At 50.9% G+C, this 17,050-nt stretch overlaps 5 protein-coding genes across 5 annotated transcripts; 3 read left to right on the top strand and 2 right to left on the bottom strand.

Annotated features, from left to right (window-relative positions):
- Window positions 1–852: 852 nt before the first annotated feature.
- On the top strand, window positions 853–2,688 carry PV06_09364 (uncharacterized protein; the record flags this gene model as incomplete). The annotated part of the gene is made up of 5 exons (XM_016410802.1): window positions 853–1,268; window positions 1,338–2,161; window positions 2,226–2,327; window positions 2,387–2,520; window positions 2,584–2,688. The coding sequence occupies 5 exons, from the start codon at window positions 853–855 to the stop codon at window positions 2,686–2,688; spliced, it is 1,581 nt and encodes a 526-aa protein (XP_016258609.1).
- A 390-nt stretch (window positions 2,689–3,078) lies between these two features.
- PV06_09363 (uncharacterized protein) lies at window positions 3,079–5,625 on the top strand (the record flags this gene model as incomplete). Its single annotated transcript, XM_016410801.1, has 1 exon — window positions 3,079–5,625. One exon carries the CDS (start codon window positions 3,079–3,081, stop codon window positions 5,623–5,625), a length of 2,547 nt encoding a protein of 848 aa, XP_016258608.1.
- A 583-nt stretch (window positions 5,626–6,208) lies between these two features.
- On the bottom strand, window positions 6,209–6,876 carry PV06_09362 (uncharacterized protein; the record flags this gene model as incomplete). The annotated part of the gene is made up of 1 exon (XM_016410800.1): window positions 6,209–6,876. Exon 1 carries the CDS (start codon window positions 6,596–6,598, stop codon window positions 6,209–6,211), a length of 390 nt encoding a protein of 129 aa, XP_016258607.1. The 5' UTR covers window positions 6,599–6,876.
- A 575-nt stretch (window positions 6,877–7,451) lies between these two features.
- On the bottom strand, window positions 7,452–13,496 carry PV06_09361 (uncharacterized protein). The gene is made up of 2 exons (XM_016410799.1): window positions 8,727–13,496; window positions 7,452–8,674 (listed from the first exon to the last, which is right to left on the bottom strand). Exons 1-2 carry the CDS (start codon window positions 13,077–13,079, stop codon window positions 7,688–7,690), a joined length of 5,340 nt encoding a protein of 1,779 aa, XP_016258606.1. The 5' UTR covers window positions 13,080–13,496; the 3' UTR covers window positions 7,452–7,687.
- A 1,764-nt stretch (window positions 13,497–15,260) lies between these two features.
- On the top strand, window positions 15,261–16,675 carry PV06_09360 (uncharacterized protein; the record flags this gene model as incomplete). Its single annotated transcript, XM_016410798.1, has 3 exons — window positions 15,261–15,836; window positions 15,896–16,211; window positions 16,263–16,675. 3 exons carry the CDS (start codon window positions 15,261–15,263, stop codon window positions 16,673–16,675), a joined length of 1,305 nt encoding a protein of 434 aa, XP_016258605.1.
- Between the last annotated feature and the right edge of the window lie 375 nt (window positions 16,676–17,050).

Here is a 17,050-nt window from a genome sequence, read left to right as displayed (position 1 = left end):
GGGTTGCCGGTGACAATAGACCTGACTTTATCTATACGCTATGAATCTGGCTTGAGTATAGCTATGGAAATCTCTGAAGGAGTGTTATTCTTCGTCGCCAATCAATTCAAAAGCTATGCTCGGAAACGAATCGAAGGAAAGTATGCTCTAGGTCGAGTGAGAGTCACTGTGAGCACCTGGATACCTGAATGAAATGAGTTTTTACTCCAATTCTTTTGTCGTTGCCTCGAACGACAACGATAGTAATGAAGAGATTCAGATACTTTATTTCCTTGTTTGGACCATAGTAAATAGTCTCGGCGTATCTGAACCGATCGTCCAGGCCCGGGTAGCCTAGTAGGCACTTAGTAGAGTTACCTGCAGACGATATCTTCACATACACTACCCGTGTCCGCATTCATCTGGGGGTATTTTCCCTTAAGACAGATGTCACATAGCATTCTCTCCTCATCTATGTTTACTCTACATTTGACCAAGATTGCCCCACTGGCTCACAGTCGGAATGTGTGGTCTCCAAGAATCCCACACGTTTGGAGGCCGAAGTGGTATCCAGGCATGTGGCGACACAATGTGGCGGCAGAGAGATACTCCAAAGATCGCCTCGAGGGGTCAGTATCATCAGTCAGTATGGATGTGAGAATGATATCACTCCTATGGCTTCGCATATTCAGGTGAGGAGAGAACCCTCGGGATTAGAGAAGTGGAGAGAATGCCTCGTGAATTGGCAGAGAGATATATATGCACAACCACACACATTTATATATTGTCAGCACATTTACTTCGAGGACATCTGTATCCTAAAAGACCAAGCAATATTTCTTGACATAGTCACTCGCCTGAATTTTAGCCCCGATGGATTCCGAATTGCATTCGCTGAACCTGCCACTCAACCTCAGGGCCGCCCCCTGGGATCTGGTCCAAAGTCTCGCCGTAACTTTGGTAGTACTCTTTGGGACGTACCTTTTGGTCAGCGAGGTGAATCGGGTTCGAGCCAGATTGCCCATCAAAGGCCCGACAGGACTGCCTATAGTAGGCAACCTTCACCAGGTCTACCCTGACCCGGCCGAGCAGCTCCGGAAATGGGGTGAAAAGTATGGAGGAGTCTATCAGATCATGTTTGGCAACATGCCGATTGTCGTCTTTACCTCCATGCAGGCGGCCAAAGATGTCTTTGTCGGCCAGGGAGGCGCTTTGATTGACCGGCCTCGATTCTACACTTTTCACAGCCAGCTATCTCGTCTCGCTTCCACCATTGGGACAACTCCTTGGTAATACATCTACTCTTCTTCCATCTCTCGTCTAAGAAGGAGGCATTTACTGATCCATGCGTACAACAGGAGTGATTCCACCAAGAGACGTCGTAAAGCCGCCGCAAGTGCCATGAACCGGTCCGCTGTGACGGCGTACACTCCGCTTATCAACGAGACCTCGCGTGATTGGATCTCTGAGCTTCTTAAACACGGCGCATCGGGCCAGAGTGCGATCGATCCCAAGCTACTGGTCCTCCACACCATCCTCGACCTGACAATGACGGTGAACTATGGCCGCAGGTTGCCTCGGGAAGAGGGTCTATTTGAGGAACTCCTGGATGTTGAGGAACAAGTGTCAGGTTTCCGATCGGTGGTCGGGGCTCTCCAGGACTATGTGCCATTGCTCAGATGGAATCCCGTCAATGCGAAGTCCGCTCACGCGAAAAACACAAATATCAGGCGACTGGCGTACCTGAACCGATTCAGTGACGAGCACAAGCAGCAGATGAAGCTCGGGACCGACAAACCTTGCATTCAAGGAAATGTCCTGCGAGATCCGGACCACAAGTTCACCGAAGTTGAGTTGATGTCGATCAATATGTCCATGGTCTCGGGAGGCATTGATACCCTTGCCAACACCCTGATCTGGACCATCGGCACACTGGCCCGCCGTGGGGACATCCAAGACACTGCATACGCCAAGATTCAAGAGGTGTACGACGCGGGTGACTGGGGAGACGGCCGGGAAGAAAAAGTACCGTACCTCTCTGCCATGGTGAAGGAGAGCTTGCGCTTCTTCTCCGTCCTTCGTCTCTCATTGCCACGAAGTGCGCTGAGGGACATCCAATACGGAGATATTTTTATACCTCAGGGAACCACCGTTTTCCTCAACGCCTGGGGTTGCAATCGTGGTAAGTGAGGATAAAACACCGCCCCATCTCTCCGGCAACTGAACAGTGACTGAATCGCCTGTAGATGAGTCGTTCTTCGGGCCTGATGTCAACCAGTACCGCCCAGAGCGCTGGATGGAGGGAGCAGAGACAGACTTGCGTCTTGACCACGCCGCATTTGGCATGGGTAAGCAATGCAGGTCCATTACCTTTCAATACTCGCGGGCTGATACTACTTGAATCTAGGTACACGGATGTGCGCAGGCAATCAGTTGGCCAGTCGTCAGCTATACATCATGCTGTTACGTCTGATCTGGTCTTTCAAGATCGAACTCAGCAAGGACGTGGCCGACAACAAATGGAGAGTTGACCCTCTGCAGGTGAGTGTTGTGTCTGAAGCATTGATCCTATTCTGAAGACTGACGGCTCCGCCCACCTTTCAGGACTCGATCGAGCCTGACCAATTCGCGGCACGACCACCTGCGTACAAAGTGAGATTTGTACCCCGCGATCCGCTTGCTCTAGACAAGATTCTGAGCAGCCAATAATGACGAGGTCGGTCGGCTTATACAGGGTTATGCATGATTGAGGAACCGTGATATCCGAGGTTGGAGACAGAGAGAGAACGATGGAGCCGCCTCCCTATTTCTGAGCCTTGCCAAGATGCGGGGTCAAATACTGCTGTGAGGGGGCATTCATACACTGTATGCGGGGGCAGTTGTGTTCACTTTTGTCCCTCTTCTTGATGATAGTCGGTCCCTACTGCTAGTATTTCCATAACGTGATCCCCTAAATTGAGATCTTTTTACTTCACATGATCTTTCGAACTACTCGTCTACCCAAGTCGTCTTCTGGTGTGTCTCCGCCTCAGAGTGGACATTGACTCTCTGGCCAGAAGCATTCCCCACTTCGGTCATCCAGCAGAGTACGCGGTCTCGATGCAAGAGCCACCAATGACACCACAGCAGCCACACGCAAAACGTAAGGCGCGGCGCCGGGCACCGCCGGATTGTCAATACTGCCAACGATCATTTTCTCGTGCCGAGCATCTTCAGCGACACCTTCGGACGCATACACAGGAGAAGCCGTACGGTTGCTCCGTTTGCTCCAAATCGTTTGGCAGACGCGATCTATTGGTCCGCCATAGCCGACTGATTCATCCATCGAATCAAAGAGATGAAGCGAGTGACGACCAGGGTGGCTTGCACAGACGACAGTCTACTCCCACGACGGCCATATTCAATGCCATCTCGTCGTCACAGACTGTAGATCGGACCTGGAGCACCTTCGATGCAGATCCTTTGAATGAACCCGAGGACACAGCTCACATTGAACACCCATCGATCGAGTCTCAACAAGAGCAAGACAGTGCTACAGTCCCCTTGGATGGCCCCAGTGAAGTGACCACTACCGTGGACTTGGACAACGATGATCTGCTGCGATTCGCTTTGACAGGACCGTTGCAAGATCCCATGCAAGATTTCAACCATTTCCTAGACAGCATCGGGCTCAGTCCAAGCTGGGAACCAGAACTCTTCTCTCAGGCTCCATCTTTCTCCGTCACACTTGAGTCTTCCACATCCGTCCTCAACTCCAATTTGCAACCAGGTAGCAGCCAAGTGTTGTCTTGTCAGAGTCCACGCGTACACAATGATGACGTCCCCTACTCGACCTTCGGGTCTCGCCTGCCTTCACTTCAGCCCCAGTCTCGAGACTCCGATGACCGCGACTATATGGGACCGATTCAAGCACCTGTCGTACCTACGCCATCAATTGCTAGTATTGGAAAGCAGGAATACCAAACATTTGTCAAAAAGCTCGAGGGCTTGAAAGACGAATTGCCTTGTAAGTTCCTCCCCCCATCCAGGTGGGCTCTCGCACGGTCGCTCGACGGATTCATCGACGGCCTGAATGAACACCACCCCTTCATCCATGTACCCACCACATCCATAGACCGCTGCCATCCAGCACTCATTCTTGCGCTGGCTGCATGTGGTGCGCAGTATCGCTTCGAAGAAGAGCGGGGGTTTGATTTCTTCTACGCGGTGCGAGCGCTTTTAACCCGCGATCTGGACCGTTGCGGGTGTTTTCCTTTGTCGTTTTCAACCAAACAAGGCCGGTCGATGGGGCTTGAGGATCGCGGAGGAGACGAACTGATGGAGAGGATTCAGACTCTCCTCCTGCTCACTATATTTGCCCCATGGGGAAAGAATCAGGATATTCTCCAGGAGCTATTGTCACTACAAGGAGTCTTGGCATACATGATCCGCGACCATGGTCTGGCCGAAGACGACCAGACCACTTTCGCCATGACAAGCGACTCGAATGAAGTCAATTGGCGCCGATGGGTGAGGCAAGAGCGCGATCGTCGAACAAAGCTCGCGGCATTCACCATTTTAAACCTCCACTCGATCATGTATAACCGAGCTTCCTTGATCAAGAACGCCGAGCTGAAACTCAACTTGCCATGCAATACCGCTCTCTGGAAGGCGTCCAGCGCAGATGAATGGCGCTTTGAGTATGAACGGGCATTCAGCTCTGGGGAGGCATCGGGCATGCCGTTTCAAACCTCTTTTGCCCTCCTTTTTACCCGTCCCCCTTCTCTCCCAGGTGACCTCTATGCGTCGACGCCAATGGGGAATCACGTCCTTCTCCACGGTATTTTTCAACACATATACTTTGCTCGTCAGCTGTGTCTGTACCCGCCTTTGCGAGATGGTCAACATCAAAACCAGAGCGAATGCCTGAGCGTGAGCCTTCGAGCCGAGGATCTTTGCGTGCTCGAGGACGCGCTCCACGCTTGGAAACTCCGCTGGAAACAGACACCAGAATCTAGCACAAACCCACGCAATCCGGCCGGGCCCATCGCCTTCACCTCTGCGGCGCTCTTGGGCCAGGCATACATTCACATGTATCTCAACATCGGTCCACGTCGAGCTCTCATCTCGCAGGACCCGGCCGTGATTTCTCAATCTCTAGCATCGTCCCCGCCGCTCGAGCGCGGTCCGGGACTCGTGAAACCCTTGCTTCACGCCGCCCATGCTCTATCTATCCCGGTGCGGCTGGGCATTGATTTTGTCGCGCGCAGTCATTCATTTTACTGGAGCATTCAGCACTCTCTCGTCAGTCTGGAGTATGCCTTTCTATTGAGCAGGTGGCTCCTTGCTCTTGGAAGGGCTTCAGCTACAAGTGGGTCGCTCAAGATGTCGAAACATGAGCAATTAATTTTTTTGTGGATCGAGAAAATGGTAGAAGAGACGAATGTCGGCCCACTCCCGGTCTCACAGCCTGAATCAGTGCCAGTACGCGACAGAGACCATGGCTGCGGGTCAACGTTGGAGTCGGGAGACTATGCAACCAGAATGGAACAGTTGGGAAGCAGAATTGCTCGGATCTGGGCGAGGACGTTCAAGGGTAACACCGGTTGGGGCGTTGTGGACTTGATTGGTCAGAGCCTAGAAGAGTATGCCGAGCTGCTGAAGTAGCCGTGATATGAAGGTGCTTGCGGCAAGGCTGTGACCTTGAATGATGTGAACCACATTGTCTTGTGCTCGGTAGCACGGGGCAAGGTTCGCGAGAGGTTTTGGTGGGTTATAAGAGGCACGGTGTCCTTGTTATAGCTTGGGGAAGATGATGTCAAGCCGACAGATTGCAGCTTCATCAAAGTCGGATGAACACTCACCGGGAGCAGCGAGAAGGTGTACTTGTCTTCACTGTTTAGTCTTCATCGTCGATCATGCGTCGAGTCTTCGTAAGTGCTTTGTTTTCTTTCTAAACAGTAGACTCTTCGAGATGATGTAAAAGTCTGAGGCTGGCATACGGACGAAAGAGAGATATTTGAGATATTGAAGACTATATATATTACCATTATTCCATCACACTGTCCCAACCCGGAGGTGATTCATCCTCCACGGAATTCATTTGACCCAAGTCCCCATCTTTTGATATCTTCCTCGATTCATCCATATTCCGTTCAAACCCCCCGGTATCACAACAAGGACAAACCACCTACTGCCTCGTACTCTCCCATATCTTTGTGTTTCGTACCTTTTTTACCCCCTCGCCTTCTCAATCAAACCAACCGTACAGCCCTGCCATGACGACCGCCACCACGGGTGGGAAAATCCAATGTTGAGTCTCACCACCTCCCGTCAACAACCTACTCACGAACCCGTCGGTGAGGGACATGGCCACTCCGGCACCGAGACCTTTCGCCATCAATCTCTCATCCCCGGTGTTCCAGATCAAAGCCAACAGAAACCCGACGGACAAGTTTCGAACACTCCAGATCCTCATCAGCGCGAGATTCAACTTTTTCGCCGTGGGCTCGTCGTGTAGAGGAAACCCGAGTGCCTGCAAATGAGCGGTGGGTCGGAACATGGCATTGACCCCGAAGAGGAGAGGGAAAACGCTCAAGGCGAGACTCGTGTTGTGGAAAAATGGATGTGCTTGTGACATTTTTTGATATTTCTTTTTGGATATCTTTTTTTGTTCTTGTTGTCTTTTCTTCGGGCAACAAGGATGAATCGTTATGGAGTAGGTTTTGGGTGAGATGTAATTACCAGAAGGACCGATACTCTTGGTCAAGTATTGATGGAAGGTAAATGTGGTCGTTGATGTTTTTGGTGATGGTGGTGACGGTGATGATGGTGATACGGGGATATGTCGAAATGGAATATTCTAATCAAGTGTGTTCTCGTTATACATTCGAAACTTCTCATTGAAATGTTGTCAAGTACTTCGGGTTGGAAAAAAAAAGTGTCTCCTTGTGAGTAAAGGAAGTGGACCTTTGATATAAATATACATGTACACTCATGAACATCTCTCGTTTTCTCTGGTTGCCTTTTACACCTCGTTCGTTCACTTCGTCAATTCCGTCCTTACGGAGAGCTAGCCAGTAGTCTTCTGGTCCTTTGCCCTCTCGCTTCATTGAATCTGTCCGTCCCCCGAGTCCGACTCAGACCAATCACACATGCGAAAGAGGTTTTTACCTCCCCACTACATCATCTCCGGACGACATCATTAAGCAAATTCGGGCAAAACCAAGGCACATGGCGGCAGAAAGTACAGGCTTACAAAGCATTCTGCCTCGAAATCCCTTCGACGCCGGGGGGCCTGAACCGTCCTTTGTCATCGTCATTGCAAGCCACACTGAGTGCCTAAAGGCATCACATCAGATCAGGCACCCAAGATTTACTGACCACCAAGGGACATCACATCTCGTTGTGCCACATCTCGGACACCATATTTGTACTTCCGCACGGACTTAAGAAATTCCCCAATATAGGACAAACATTCAGAAATAGTACGATGAAGACAAAAAAGGTGTGATATTCTTTGCTGTTCTTGTACCCCGTATAATACCACTCACTCGTCAATAGTAGTAGCACCATCAACACTAACAACAACAGCCATAATCCAAGGTCGTTCAGTCATGCCCGTTCTCTCTTTCCGCAAAAACCTTATCCGAGTTCTTTCAGTCCAGGTGATTCATTACTTGACAATAAATACTCCCTCCTCGGAGTTCCCGTGAAAACAAGCCAATCCCTATTCCGTCTCGGTCGTCAATAGCAGCTCGACGAGAACATGACTCTTTTCATGTTCCGGATGTTGTAACACCAGCTTCGGCATTCGTGGTGCATTCCCGAAATTCTTGAGTCCTAGTCCATTAATTCCACCTCCTAGAGCAGCCTGTGTCTGGGCACCGCCCACACCGCCACCGCCGTCATCAATCAATTTGATGTCTTTACCGACGATGACCTGCTTGAGTCTGCCGTTCTGGGCATCTCGAATCTCGACAAAATCGTCGTCCACCAGGATCAAGTATTGCGCGTATAGACAGGCCGACTTGGCTCGACCCACAAATTCCATCACCACTCCACGAGAAATGTCTCCGTGTTTGTTGACATACACCGCACATTCTTCGAACGTAACCAAAAACTCTGCTTCCCCAAGCCTGAACATCCCCAAGGGTTTCAGATCCTTGATACGACTAGCGATCGAACTCAAATGAGCCTGAGTCTCGGGTTGTTCACTCCTCAGGTTGGGCACGCTCCATGTCTGTTTCTTTTCCAGCGTCAATACCTCAACCCCTCTTGCCGTTGATATCGCCAAGCTCGACTGGAACAGGTTGAGGCTGTAACACTCGGCCGGGATGTAGAATTCGTCATACTCCCTGAAGAATTCCGTTTGGCCTCGGCGCGACGCAGATGGCAAAAAGCGTGATCGACTGGTCGTGCTCTTTTGCAAAACGGGCTCAAGAACTTTGAACGTCGATACGATACCATCCCTCTTCTTGTAAAACACCAAAGTGCGTTCCTTCATCCTGCCAGACACAAAAAAGCCGACATCCTTCGAGCCAGACAGCTTCTGAGGTGCTTTGCGACTTGATGTATCGGCGTGTGAAGGGGGAAGTCCCGATGGTGGACATACCACATCCAAGTGATATGCAATCAAGGCTTTGTCTGAGATGAGTAAGAACAAGTTGAATTCCTCGAGTACTGAAATTTGCGTCACCCGTTGCATCTGAATAGCCTATTCAAAAGATGTCAGTGGAAACTTGCCAACATAAAACCAGGCGGCTTACCCTGACCCATCCCCGAGAGTTTTGATACTCGGAGATGTAAACACCATAGTCAGTCCCGACCGCACACATGAGTTTACCATACGGTTGGTTGAAAACAGTTGCACAGTTGACTTGGGCTCTACACACGGGCGCCGGCCGACCTTGACCCTCAAACTTCTTCTCGGCTTCCTGGATAGCTCGATCGAGTGGTGTTCCACGGATTTTGATTTGTTTCCCAGGGTACGCTAGGCCTTCGTAGCCGAAAGACGTATCTGCCAGAACACGAAGCTTGAATGGCTCGGCATTTTGAGAAAAGAGTGCCTCTGCATGTCTAGTCTTGGCTTGAATGATGGCCTCGCACCAGTCTTGCCGATTCTGCGCCGTGGGAGCGTATAGGGTATATGTTTCAGTCTTTCCAAGATGCTTGATGCGGAAAGGATACATAATCTTTTCCTCTTTCGAACTCCCAGAATCCAATGTGGTTATTGGCACCATGGATTGACTGGCACTTCCAGATCCTATGGACAAGTTTGTGGTTTGATGTGTCAAGGTGCCTGGGCCGCCACTCGAAGATGACTGTGCCCGATTGAGTCGAGTATCCGTTGTTGGCTGGCCTCGAGGGACCACGGTCGTCGTAACGGCACCGATGCCTTTGACGGAAGATTTCACCACAGCAGGATCTGTCGCACTTTCTAAAACGAGCAAGTCCATCGGTATAGGCACTTTTGACACGTCATAATAGCCTTCTTTTCGGTCTCGATTGAGAGGCTTCGCAAGCACCAGATAATGGTCGAAAAGAATTGCATGAGTGTCGACCCATTGGAAGCCCTTACCACCGGCTCGTTGTAGCTCACCCCGAAAGACGATCTCGCGACCCAGGTGGTCGAGGTTGAGCTCCACCTCCTTTTCCATCGGTGGTCGAAGTCGTAACTTGGTTTGCATCTCAATCAATTCCATCTTCTTGGTCATCTCGGCGAACTTGGCATCGCATTCATAGGTAGCGGCACGGATTTCGTCCAGTGCGTAGGCAAGGTTGTGCTTCTCTTCCGACTCTTTCAGCATGTTTTTCTGGACAGTTGACAGCAAGAGACTATAACGCTGTAGTCTTGTGATGGGGGCTTTCAGGTAATTGTCCCAACCCAAACGATTGGACCGCTTGTCATCTCGAGCGTGATCGAGGAAACTTTTGAAATGGAAATTTCGCTCGGCTTCACGCCGCATAAGATAGTCGGCTCGAGGAAAATTGGAAGCATACTCCACGTAGACAGGCCGAGCTTTTCGGATCCATTCACGAAAGATGTCGCTAAATCCCGCTATCCACGGGCCCTGCTCTGTTTGACGATATTTGAGCTGGCCCAAGAGATAGTCTTGATTGACTTTCTTAACCTTGTCAACGCCACCGAAAACTTCTTTCAAAAAGGTTGGCAATTTCTTTGAAGGCACGATGGGTGGCTGTGCAGTAGAGAGTCTGTCCCGGTAGAGGACACGTAGAACATCGAGCTGACTGATATAAAGATCTTCACTCGTGACAACCTCATGAAGTACATTCTGTCGTTCGATTTCTTTCTTCTCGTGACTTTCAATGTCTTCTTTTTTGAGCTTGTAAAAAGTGGCCCAATCTTCAGACTTCTTTTCTTCAGGCAGTGTGTCAAGATCCACCTTTCTCAGAGTCCTCATACAATGGTACGAATAGCATCTTCCCTTGGCTTGTGTGAGATGGAGTTTCGAGGAGTAACATCCGGATCCAGTCAATTGGTAGAGAACACCTGAGGTGGTTCCAGGTCCAAATTTGACCCATTCCTCTTCTCTTACCAATGCATTGGCGGCGAGCATCTCCCTTACTACCCTTTCTCCCAACACTTCGGCTTCCGTAACATACATTGTCGGAACCTTGTTCATGAACAGGGCAATAATGCCTTCGGCAATGTGGTGTTCCTTCAGGTCAACTTCTTCTTCGGCCAAATCTTTGATCCAAGTCACAATAGAGCTCAAAGCCCACGGCTCCGAGCATTTCTTAAATTGATCAGCGGTAAGCTTAGCAGGGTTGTAGCGTTTTCTCGGGATGGTTGGGAGGTCCAACGCAACGGCTGACTGTGGGCTGGCAATATCATATAGGTCTGAAACAGGCCGTCCTTGCTGTCGTAACGCCTTTTGGCGATCTGCATCTGTTTTGGATCGGATCGGATATTCCACGCGAGGAGCACTTCGAGTACTAGACAAGGAAGTAGACCTCGGCACAGATGCTGGGCTGAGCAAAGCATTGGTGTATGCGTCAGGCGCAGCAGGGTAACTTTGTCTGTTTGTCTCAGTGTATTGTGAGAACCGACTTTGCTGAGTATAAGTGCCTGCGGGCATGAGATGTGGCACCCGGCCAGGATCCGAATGCGAGGGAGGCGGAGGCAGTGGTCGTTGTTGGCTCATGCCAGGATGGAAGAACAAATCTGGAATTGAATCTCGAGAAGGGCTGGTGTCACCTGATCTTCCGCCAATATCTGAATCAACAAATACACCTTCGTCGCCATCTTCATAGCTTAGTCGTCTTGGATGCGGACTTGGTTCTGTAAGACCTCCTGTTCCCCCAGTATCTACGCGCGCGACATTGGGAACTGGAGCATAAGATTGAAGCGTTTCGATTGGCGGTAACGATTCATGACCACTTGCCTGCGATTCGCGTCCCTCCGAGGACACTCCGGAGCTTCGAACCGAATTCATGCGGTTGTTCAGCCTGCTGTAAAGCTCGCTTTGAGGCATGGAAGCGGCAGCAGCATAGTTGGACATCGTCGGCTCGCCGTACGAGAGATCGGGGACATAGCCGCCGCCAGCAGAACTGAGATCGTAGCCGGTATAATCACTGTCACTGCTCTGCTCCTGGGACGATGGGTGTGCCGCACCTCCGTCTGAACGAGGTTGACTGGGAAACAATGTGGCCGAACCACTACGCCTGCGAGCATCTTCGGCTCTTTCTTGCTCATCTAGAGCTTGCATAGCCGCGAGACCAGCCGCCGCTTCTGCATCACTGTCATCGGTGAATGCTCCATAGTTGATATAGGTGTCACCGGTCGAGGCGATGTTTCCGTTGAGGTGAGTAGGGGCTTCATCCGGGGAAAGGCGAGGCTGCGGAGAAGGCTGTTGCGGGAACATGCCCTCCGCAACCCCGTCTCTTGAATTGCGATATCTTTGATCGCTCGCAGACCTCGCATGCAACGAGTTACCTCCAATGGCCTCGTCGAGATGGTGCATCAGATCATCGTAAGCTGCCGGGGCTGAACCGCGCTGTCGGGCGTTTGGAGTCCCTGTTGAATTGAAATAGTCATTGTCAGACTCTGACTCCGATGGTACCCCTGGAAGAGATCGGCCTTGGGGGTGTCGATTAGTGCCTGTGCGCTGAGGAGAGGCATTAGAAGGGTTTCTACTCGGCGGAGTCGGAATGGACGGCTGCGGCGACACCGATTGATTGCTCATGCGGCTCGCAAATGACGCATTTCGATTGATATCTGGTGATGAGTATGCGTTCAACGAGGTGTTCTGGTACGGCGCTGCAACCCCTGTCCCATAGGAGAATCTCTCATCTTGTATGCTCGTGGAGCGCGAATGCCGTCTGTCCAACAGCGAGGCGTTGTGTGGTGGAGGGGCGGGTGCGGGAGGGGAATGCGCCGATTGACTCTGGCCAGTGGAGGATGTGCTGTGGTGACTGCCGAAAAGCTGAGAAGGATCGTGCTCATAGGCGTTGTATGCTTGGAAATTTGGGTAGACGGCTGGTTGGTCCGGACGGGGCGGAGGAGGCGGAGGTTGAGATGTGGAAGTAGAATAGTGCACTTGGGCATTTGCATCGTAGTAACCGTAGCTGTTATATCCTGAGTTCTGCAGATTGATATTTTGGTCCCCATATGCGGCTGGCACATACGGCTGATATGTGCTAGGGTAAGATGAAGAGGGCGATGTGGCATAACCTTGGGGAGCGTAGGTCGACTGCTGCTGCTGTTGTTGCTGTTGCTGTTGATATTGGGCAGGATTATAGGGTTGATGAGCGGGCACCACAGGATGTTGATATTGATGCTGATATCCTCCTAGCGTCGCATGTTGCGTGTTGGTTCTGTACGGAGAGGACGCTGAATTGTATGTAGCTGTGGACTGTGTCCTGTTTGTATGCGGGCTCGTCCCAGCCGACCCTGCGTACGCTTGGTATCCTTGGGTAGGCTGCGCCTGCGCCTGGCCTCCGCCAAACATTCGTTCATCGTCTCCGGCATCGAAACTTGAAGTGCGTTCAAGAGGGCGTGAGGGGTAGACAGGCTGCGAGCCGTAAGGGACATTCTGGCCTGATGCAGGATGGTTGTTCTGGGGATAGTAAGGCTGTCCATTCTGGTAGCTGGCCATGATCAGTACTGCAGCCGGGTCGGACTCGCGCAATGGGGAGGAAGGAAATCAACGCAGGCTTCGATCGTGAAGTCGCTGCGCATATTCGACAACCCGAAAAGGCTCGAGAGCACAGGAAAGGCGCCAGTCAAGTTGGCCAAAAGACGGTCGGGCTGACTGGGCTGGCTCATCCGCAGCGGCGACGACGGTAATGATGGGAGGGTGTGGTCGCAAGCAACCCCGGGCAAGCACGACTTCCGCTTAAAAGCGAGGTAATGAGGGCGTTAAGAGGCGGGAATAAAGCTGGATCGCCTAGTACTCGTGCCCATGTCGACCAGAAAGCAGTACTCGGCAAGGCGACGAAGAGGTGAGTGTTGGCAACGAACAAGAACGAGTGTCGCAGGCTGTCAATAGTGCAAGTCAGCGTGGAATGGGGATAATCTGATCTGCGGGAAAATGACAGCGTTCGGGCAATAAGGCTGCCGACCAAGGCACTACGAGGATAGAAATGGATACACGACGGATACAAAAGAGCACACAATACTGAAGGGCACGCAGCTAATCGCCCTATTTTAGATCCAGTACTCCGTATTTCCACTGTAACTAGGTATGTACGCCGCAGTTCTCTGCCCTTACGATTAAGCTAAGTATTAGATCTTTTTGGCTGAGCAACAACACATCCGGTCAATTTGATACCCTCTTCATCCGCAAAGTAGGACTTCTTGACAAACAAGAGCCTGCCGAAGTGCTAATATAGCTGCTCGGATCACGATACCATTGTCTTTGTGGATGCATTCATTCAACGAAAAGGCGTCAGGCGTCAAGGCGTCGAGCGTGCCCAGGCTCAAGCCCATTACAGCGGTCACGTGCGATCCTCAGCTCCAGACAAAGCCCCCCGGTAGAAACACGAAGGAATGCGAGTCGCAGAGCGATGCGAGGCCGATGCGAGATCGCTATTCCAGACAAAAGCAGGCCAATTTCGACGGTGATCTTGGCCTGCATTCATGCACACAATGTAAAAGCACCACGATGATTGATAGACTGAGGCTCTCTAAGTCTTCTTCTCTTCCCTGATACTCTTCAGGATAGCCTCCGCCACTCGTACCCCTTCAAGCCCAGCCGGCAAGCCACAGTAGGCGGCTACCTGCATAAGAGTCTCCCGAATTTCCAGCTCCGTGGCGCCGTTGTTGACTGCGCCTCTTATATGCACTCCGAGTTCAGTCATCCTGTTCAATGCACAAAGCATTGCAATGTTGAGCAGGCTTCTGGTTTTGCGCTCTAGTCCAGGCCTGGTCCAGATCGATCCCCAACCCCATTCCGTTGCCAGCTCTTGCATGGGCCGGGCAAAATCAGAGGAATTGTTCTGAAGTGAGCGCTCGACATGTTGAGGACCAGTCACCTCGGTGCGGACTGGAATGCCCTGTTCATAGAGCGTCTTGTGTGCTTCGGCCACTTTGTCTCCCGACGACATGATTGCAACGGATGTTTTGAGTTGTTCCTCGTGATATGAACTTTGGAATTTCGGATCAAGAAATAGATTACAGTTCGAGGAGCTTTGACGGCCGAGGCTCCACGATTAAGATTTTTTTGTTTGGATGATCTTTGTGTACGCTGGTTTATTGATGTTCCAGCACTCGTATCCTCACACAGTCAGCTGAATAGGTATGTACATACAGTATAGTTACAGAAGGATCTTTGGATCATTTGCTTTGCCCTGTGCGGGGCTTGACCGACTTGCCGACTGGGCGTGCTTGTCCGAGGTTGTGAAACGTCTCTTACATCTGATATGTGACCATCGCTCCATGTACGATAGTCGCACTACTCAGCTCGCGAACACGTTAGTGGATAAAGACTCTTTAAGAAACTTCAAGTAGTTTTCCAATGATTCTTCCTTCTTCACCAGAATTTCTTTCATAGTGCCGTCTATTGATACCGCACTTAGCAAGAATTGCGCCCCACTGGTTACCTCTTCTCCACACCCGGGCTATCCCCATGCTGTCCCAGGCATTGGGTTACTCGGCAGAGTTCTCAAGCCACACCGGAGCGGCTCAAGATGTCTCCTGAGGGTTGGCCAGATCGCGGGGCTAGACATGGTTTGGTGGAGGGCCACGATAAAATAAGCCTAAGCGCGCCCTTTTTGGTAACTGTAAGCAAAGATTTCATATATTTTTCTTCTACCGAGTACAACACATACTAGTCAGAATGACGGCCTCTGGAAAACCTTGGACAATCATCGTCGGATCCGGGCCGAGTGGCCTGCTTCTCGGTTTGATGCTAGCAAAGAAGGGAGTCAGTGTCCATATCCTCGAGGCATCTGCTGAGCTCGACGACTCTCCTAGGGCCGCATATTATGGTCCTCCTGCTGCGTACGTGCTCCGCCGCGCTGGTGTCATTGACGATATTCGAGCGGAAGGGTTTGATCCGTCGGTGACGAGTTGGCGCAAGCTTGACGGCACCTTTTTGGCCGGCCTAGACAACAGTTACCTTCATGATTATCCAGACAGGATAGCCTGTCTTCCGTTGGCTCAACTGGACCAGTTACTGTACCGGCATGCAGTTGCCCAGCCCACGCTGACAGTTTCATTCAATCATAAAGTTGTCGACATTGGCCAAGACGCAGAGAAGGCCTGGGTGGACGTCGAGACATCCGAAGGTCCGAAGCGTTTGGAAGCGACTTACGTTGTTGGCTGCGATGGCGCCTCTAGTGTCGTGCGAAGGTGTCTGTATGGAAAGGAATTCCCTGGCTACACCTGGGACAAGCAAATCGTTGCCACCAATGTGCGTTTTTTCATCCTGGGTAAAAGAAAGGAGAACAGCCCCGTGCTCACTGATACTAGGTTGCATACCCATTCGAGAAGTATGGCTATGATGATGCCAACTTTTTTATCCATCCAGAACACTGGCACATGGTAGCTCGTCTTACCAAGAACGACGATGGCAGTGGGTGGTGGCGTGTGAGCTATGGCGAGATCAACGGTCTTTCTCGAGAGGAGCTCGTTGCACGACAACCCATGAAATTTGAGGCCATGTTGCCCGGTCATCCCAAACCTAGCGAGTACAGTCTCGCTGCTATCAGCCCTTACAAGATCCATCAGAGGATCGTAGACAAGATGAGAGTGGGGAGATTCATGCTTGCAGCCGATGCAGCACATCGTAAGTGTATCTTGTCCACTGATATCACATCTGCTAATCGGAAACGCACAGTCAACAACCCTTTTGGAGGTCTCGGTCTTACGGGCGGACTAACAGACGTTGGAGGGCTTTATGACTGTCTGATCGGCGTCTACGAAGGGAAGGCGGATGAGAGCATCTTGGACAAGTATTCCGAGATGCGACGACAGCGATTCAAGATCGTGACAGATCCCATCTCCACGGAGAATATCAAGCGACTGTACGATCAAGACCCGGACAAGGCACTTGAGAATGACGACTTCCTCAAGCTACTGAAGAGCATGGAAAATGACCGGGAGAAGCAGGTTGATTTCATGAAAGGTCCCATGGCTCTTTGGTATGACTTTACGCAGCACTATAAGACGTCGGAAGGCAAGACTACAGGGTCAAAGAACAATATTGTATCTAACGTGGAACAGATACCGGCAGTGGGCGTAGATGGTTAGAGAGGTAGACGTTTGTGTAAACTCATACAGTAGATAGAACATGGTGATTGTCATCTTGTAATCATTGATGTAAAAATGCCACGTGAGATCCTGTCAAGGATCGATCGACCGCCTTGGACAATGATGTCACAACAATCATGCGCTGTCCGAAAGCCGGATGCTGTTGTATCGCCATGCGATGGTTGATTGTACTAGCCTGTCGGTAAGTTTTGAACAAGGGATTTACATGTCGTGAAGCTCGTAATGAAAACAAGACAAATGCACAGTTGTCTGAAGGAGGTAATATGAGGGCCAGAATGCAAATCGTTAGAAAAAAAGTGGTGATTGGGGGAAAGGGGGGTACACAAACCCCAATGCAGGTTCGTAATAGATACT

Source organism: Exophiala oligosperma (assembly GCF_000835515.1).
Source record: "Exophiala oligosperma strain CBS 72588 unplaced genomic scaffold supercont1.10, whole genome shotgun sequence".
NCBI lineage: Eukaryota > Fungi > Ascomycota > Eurotiomycetes > Chaetothyriales > Herpotrichiellaceae > Exophiala > Exophiala oligosperma.
The sequence above is the reverse complement of the archived record's forward strand: the minus strand, read 5'-3'. Positions and strand labels throughout refer to the sequence as shown.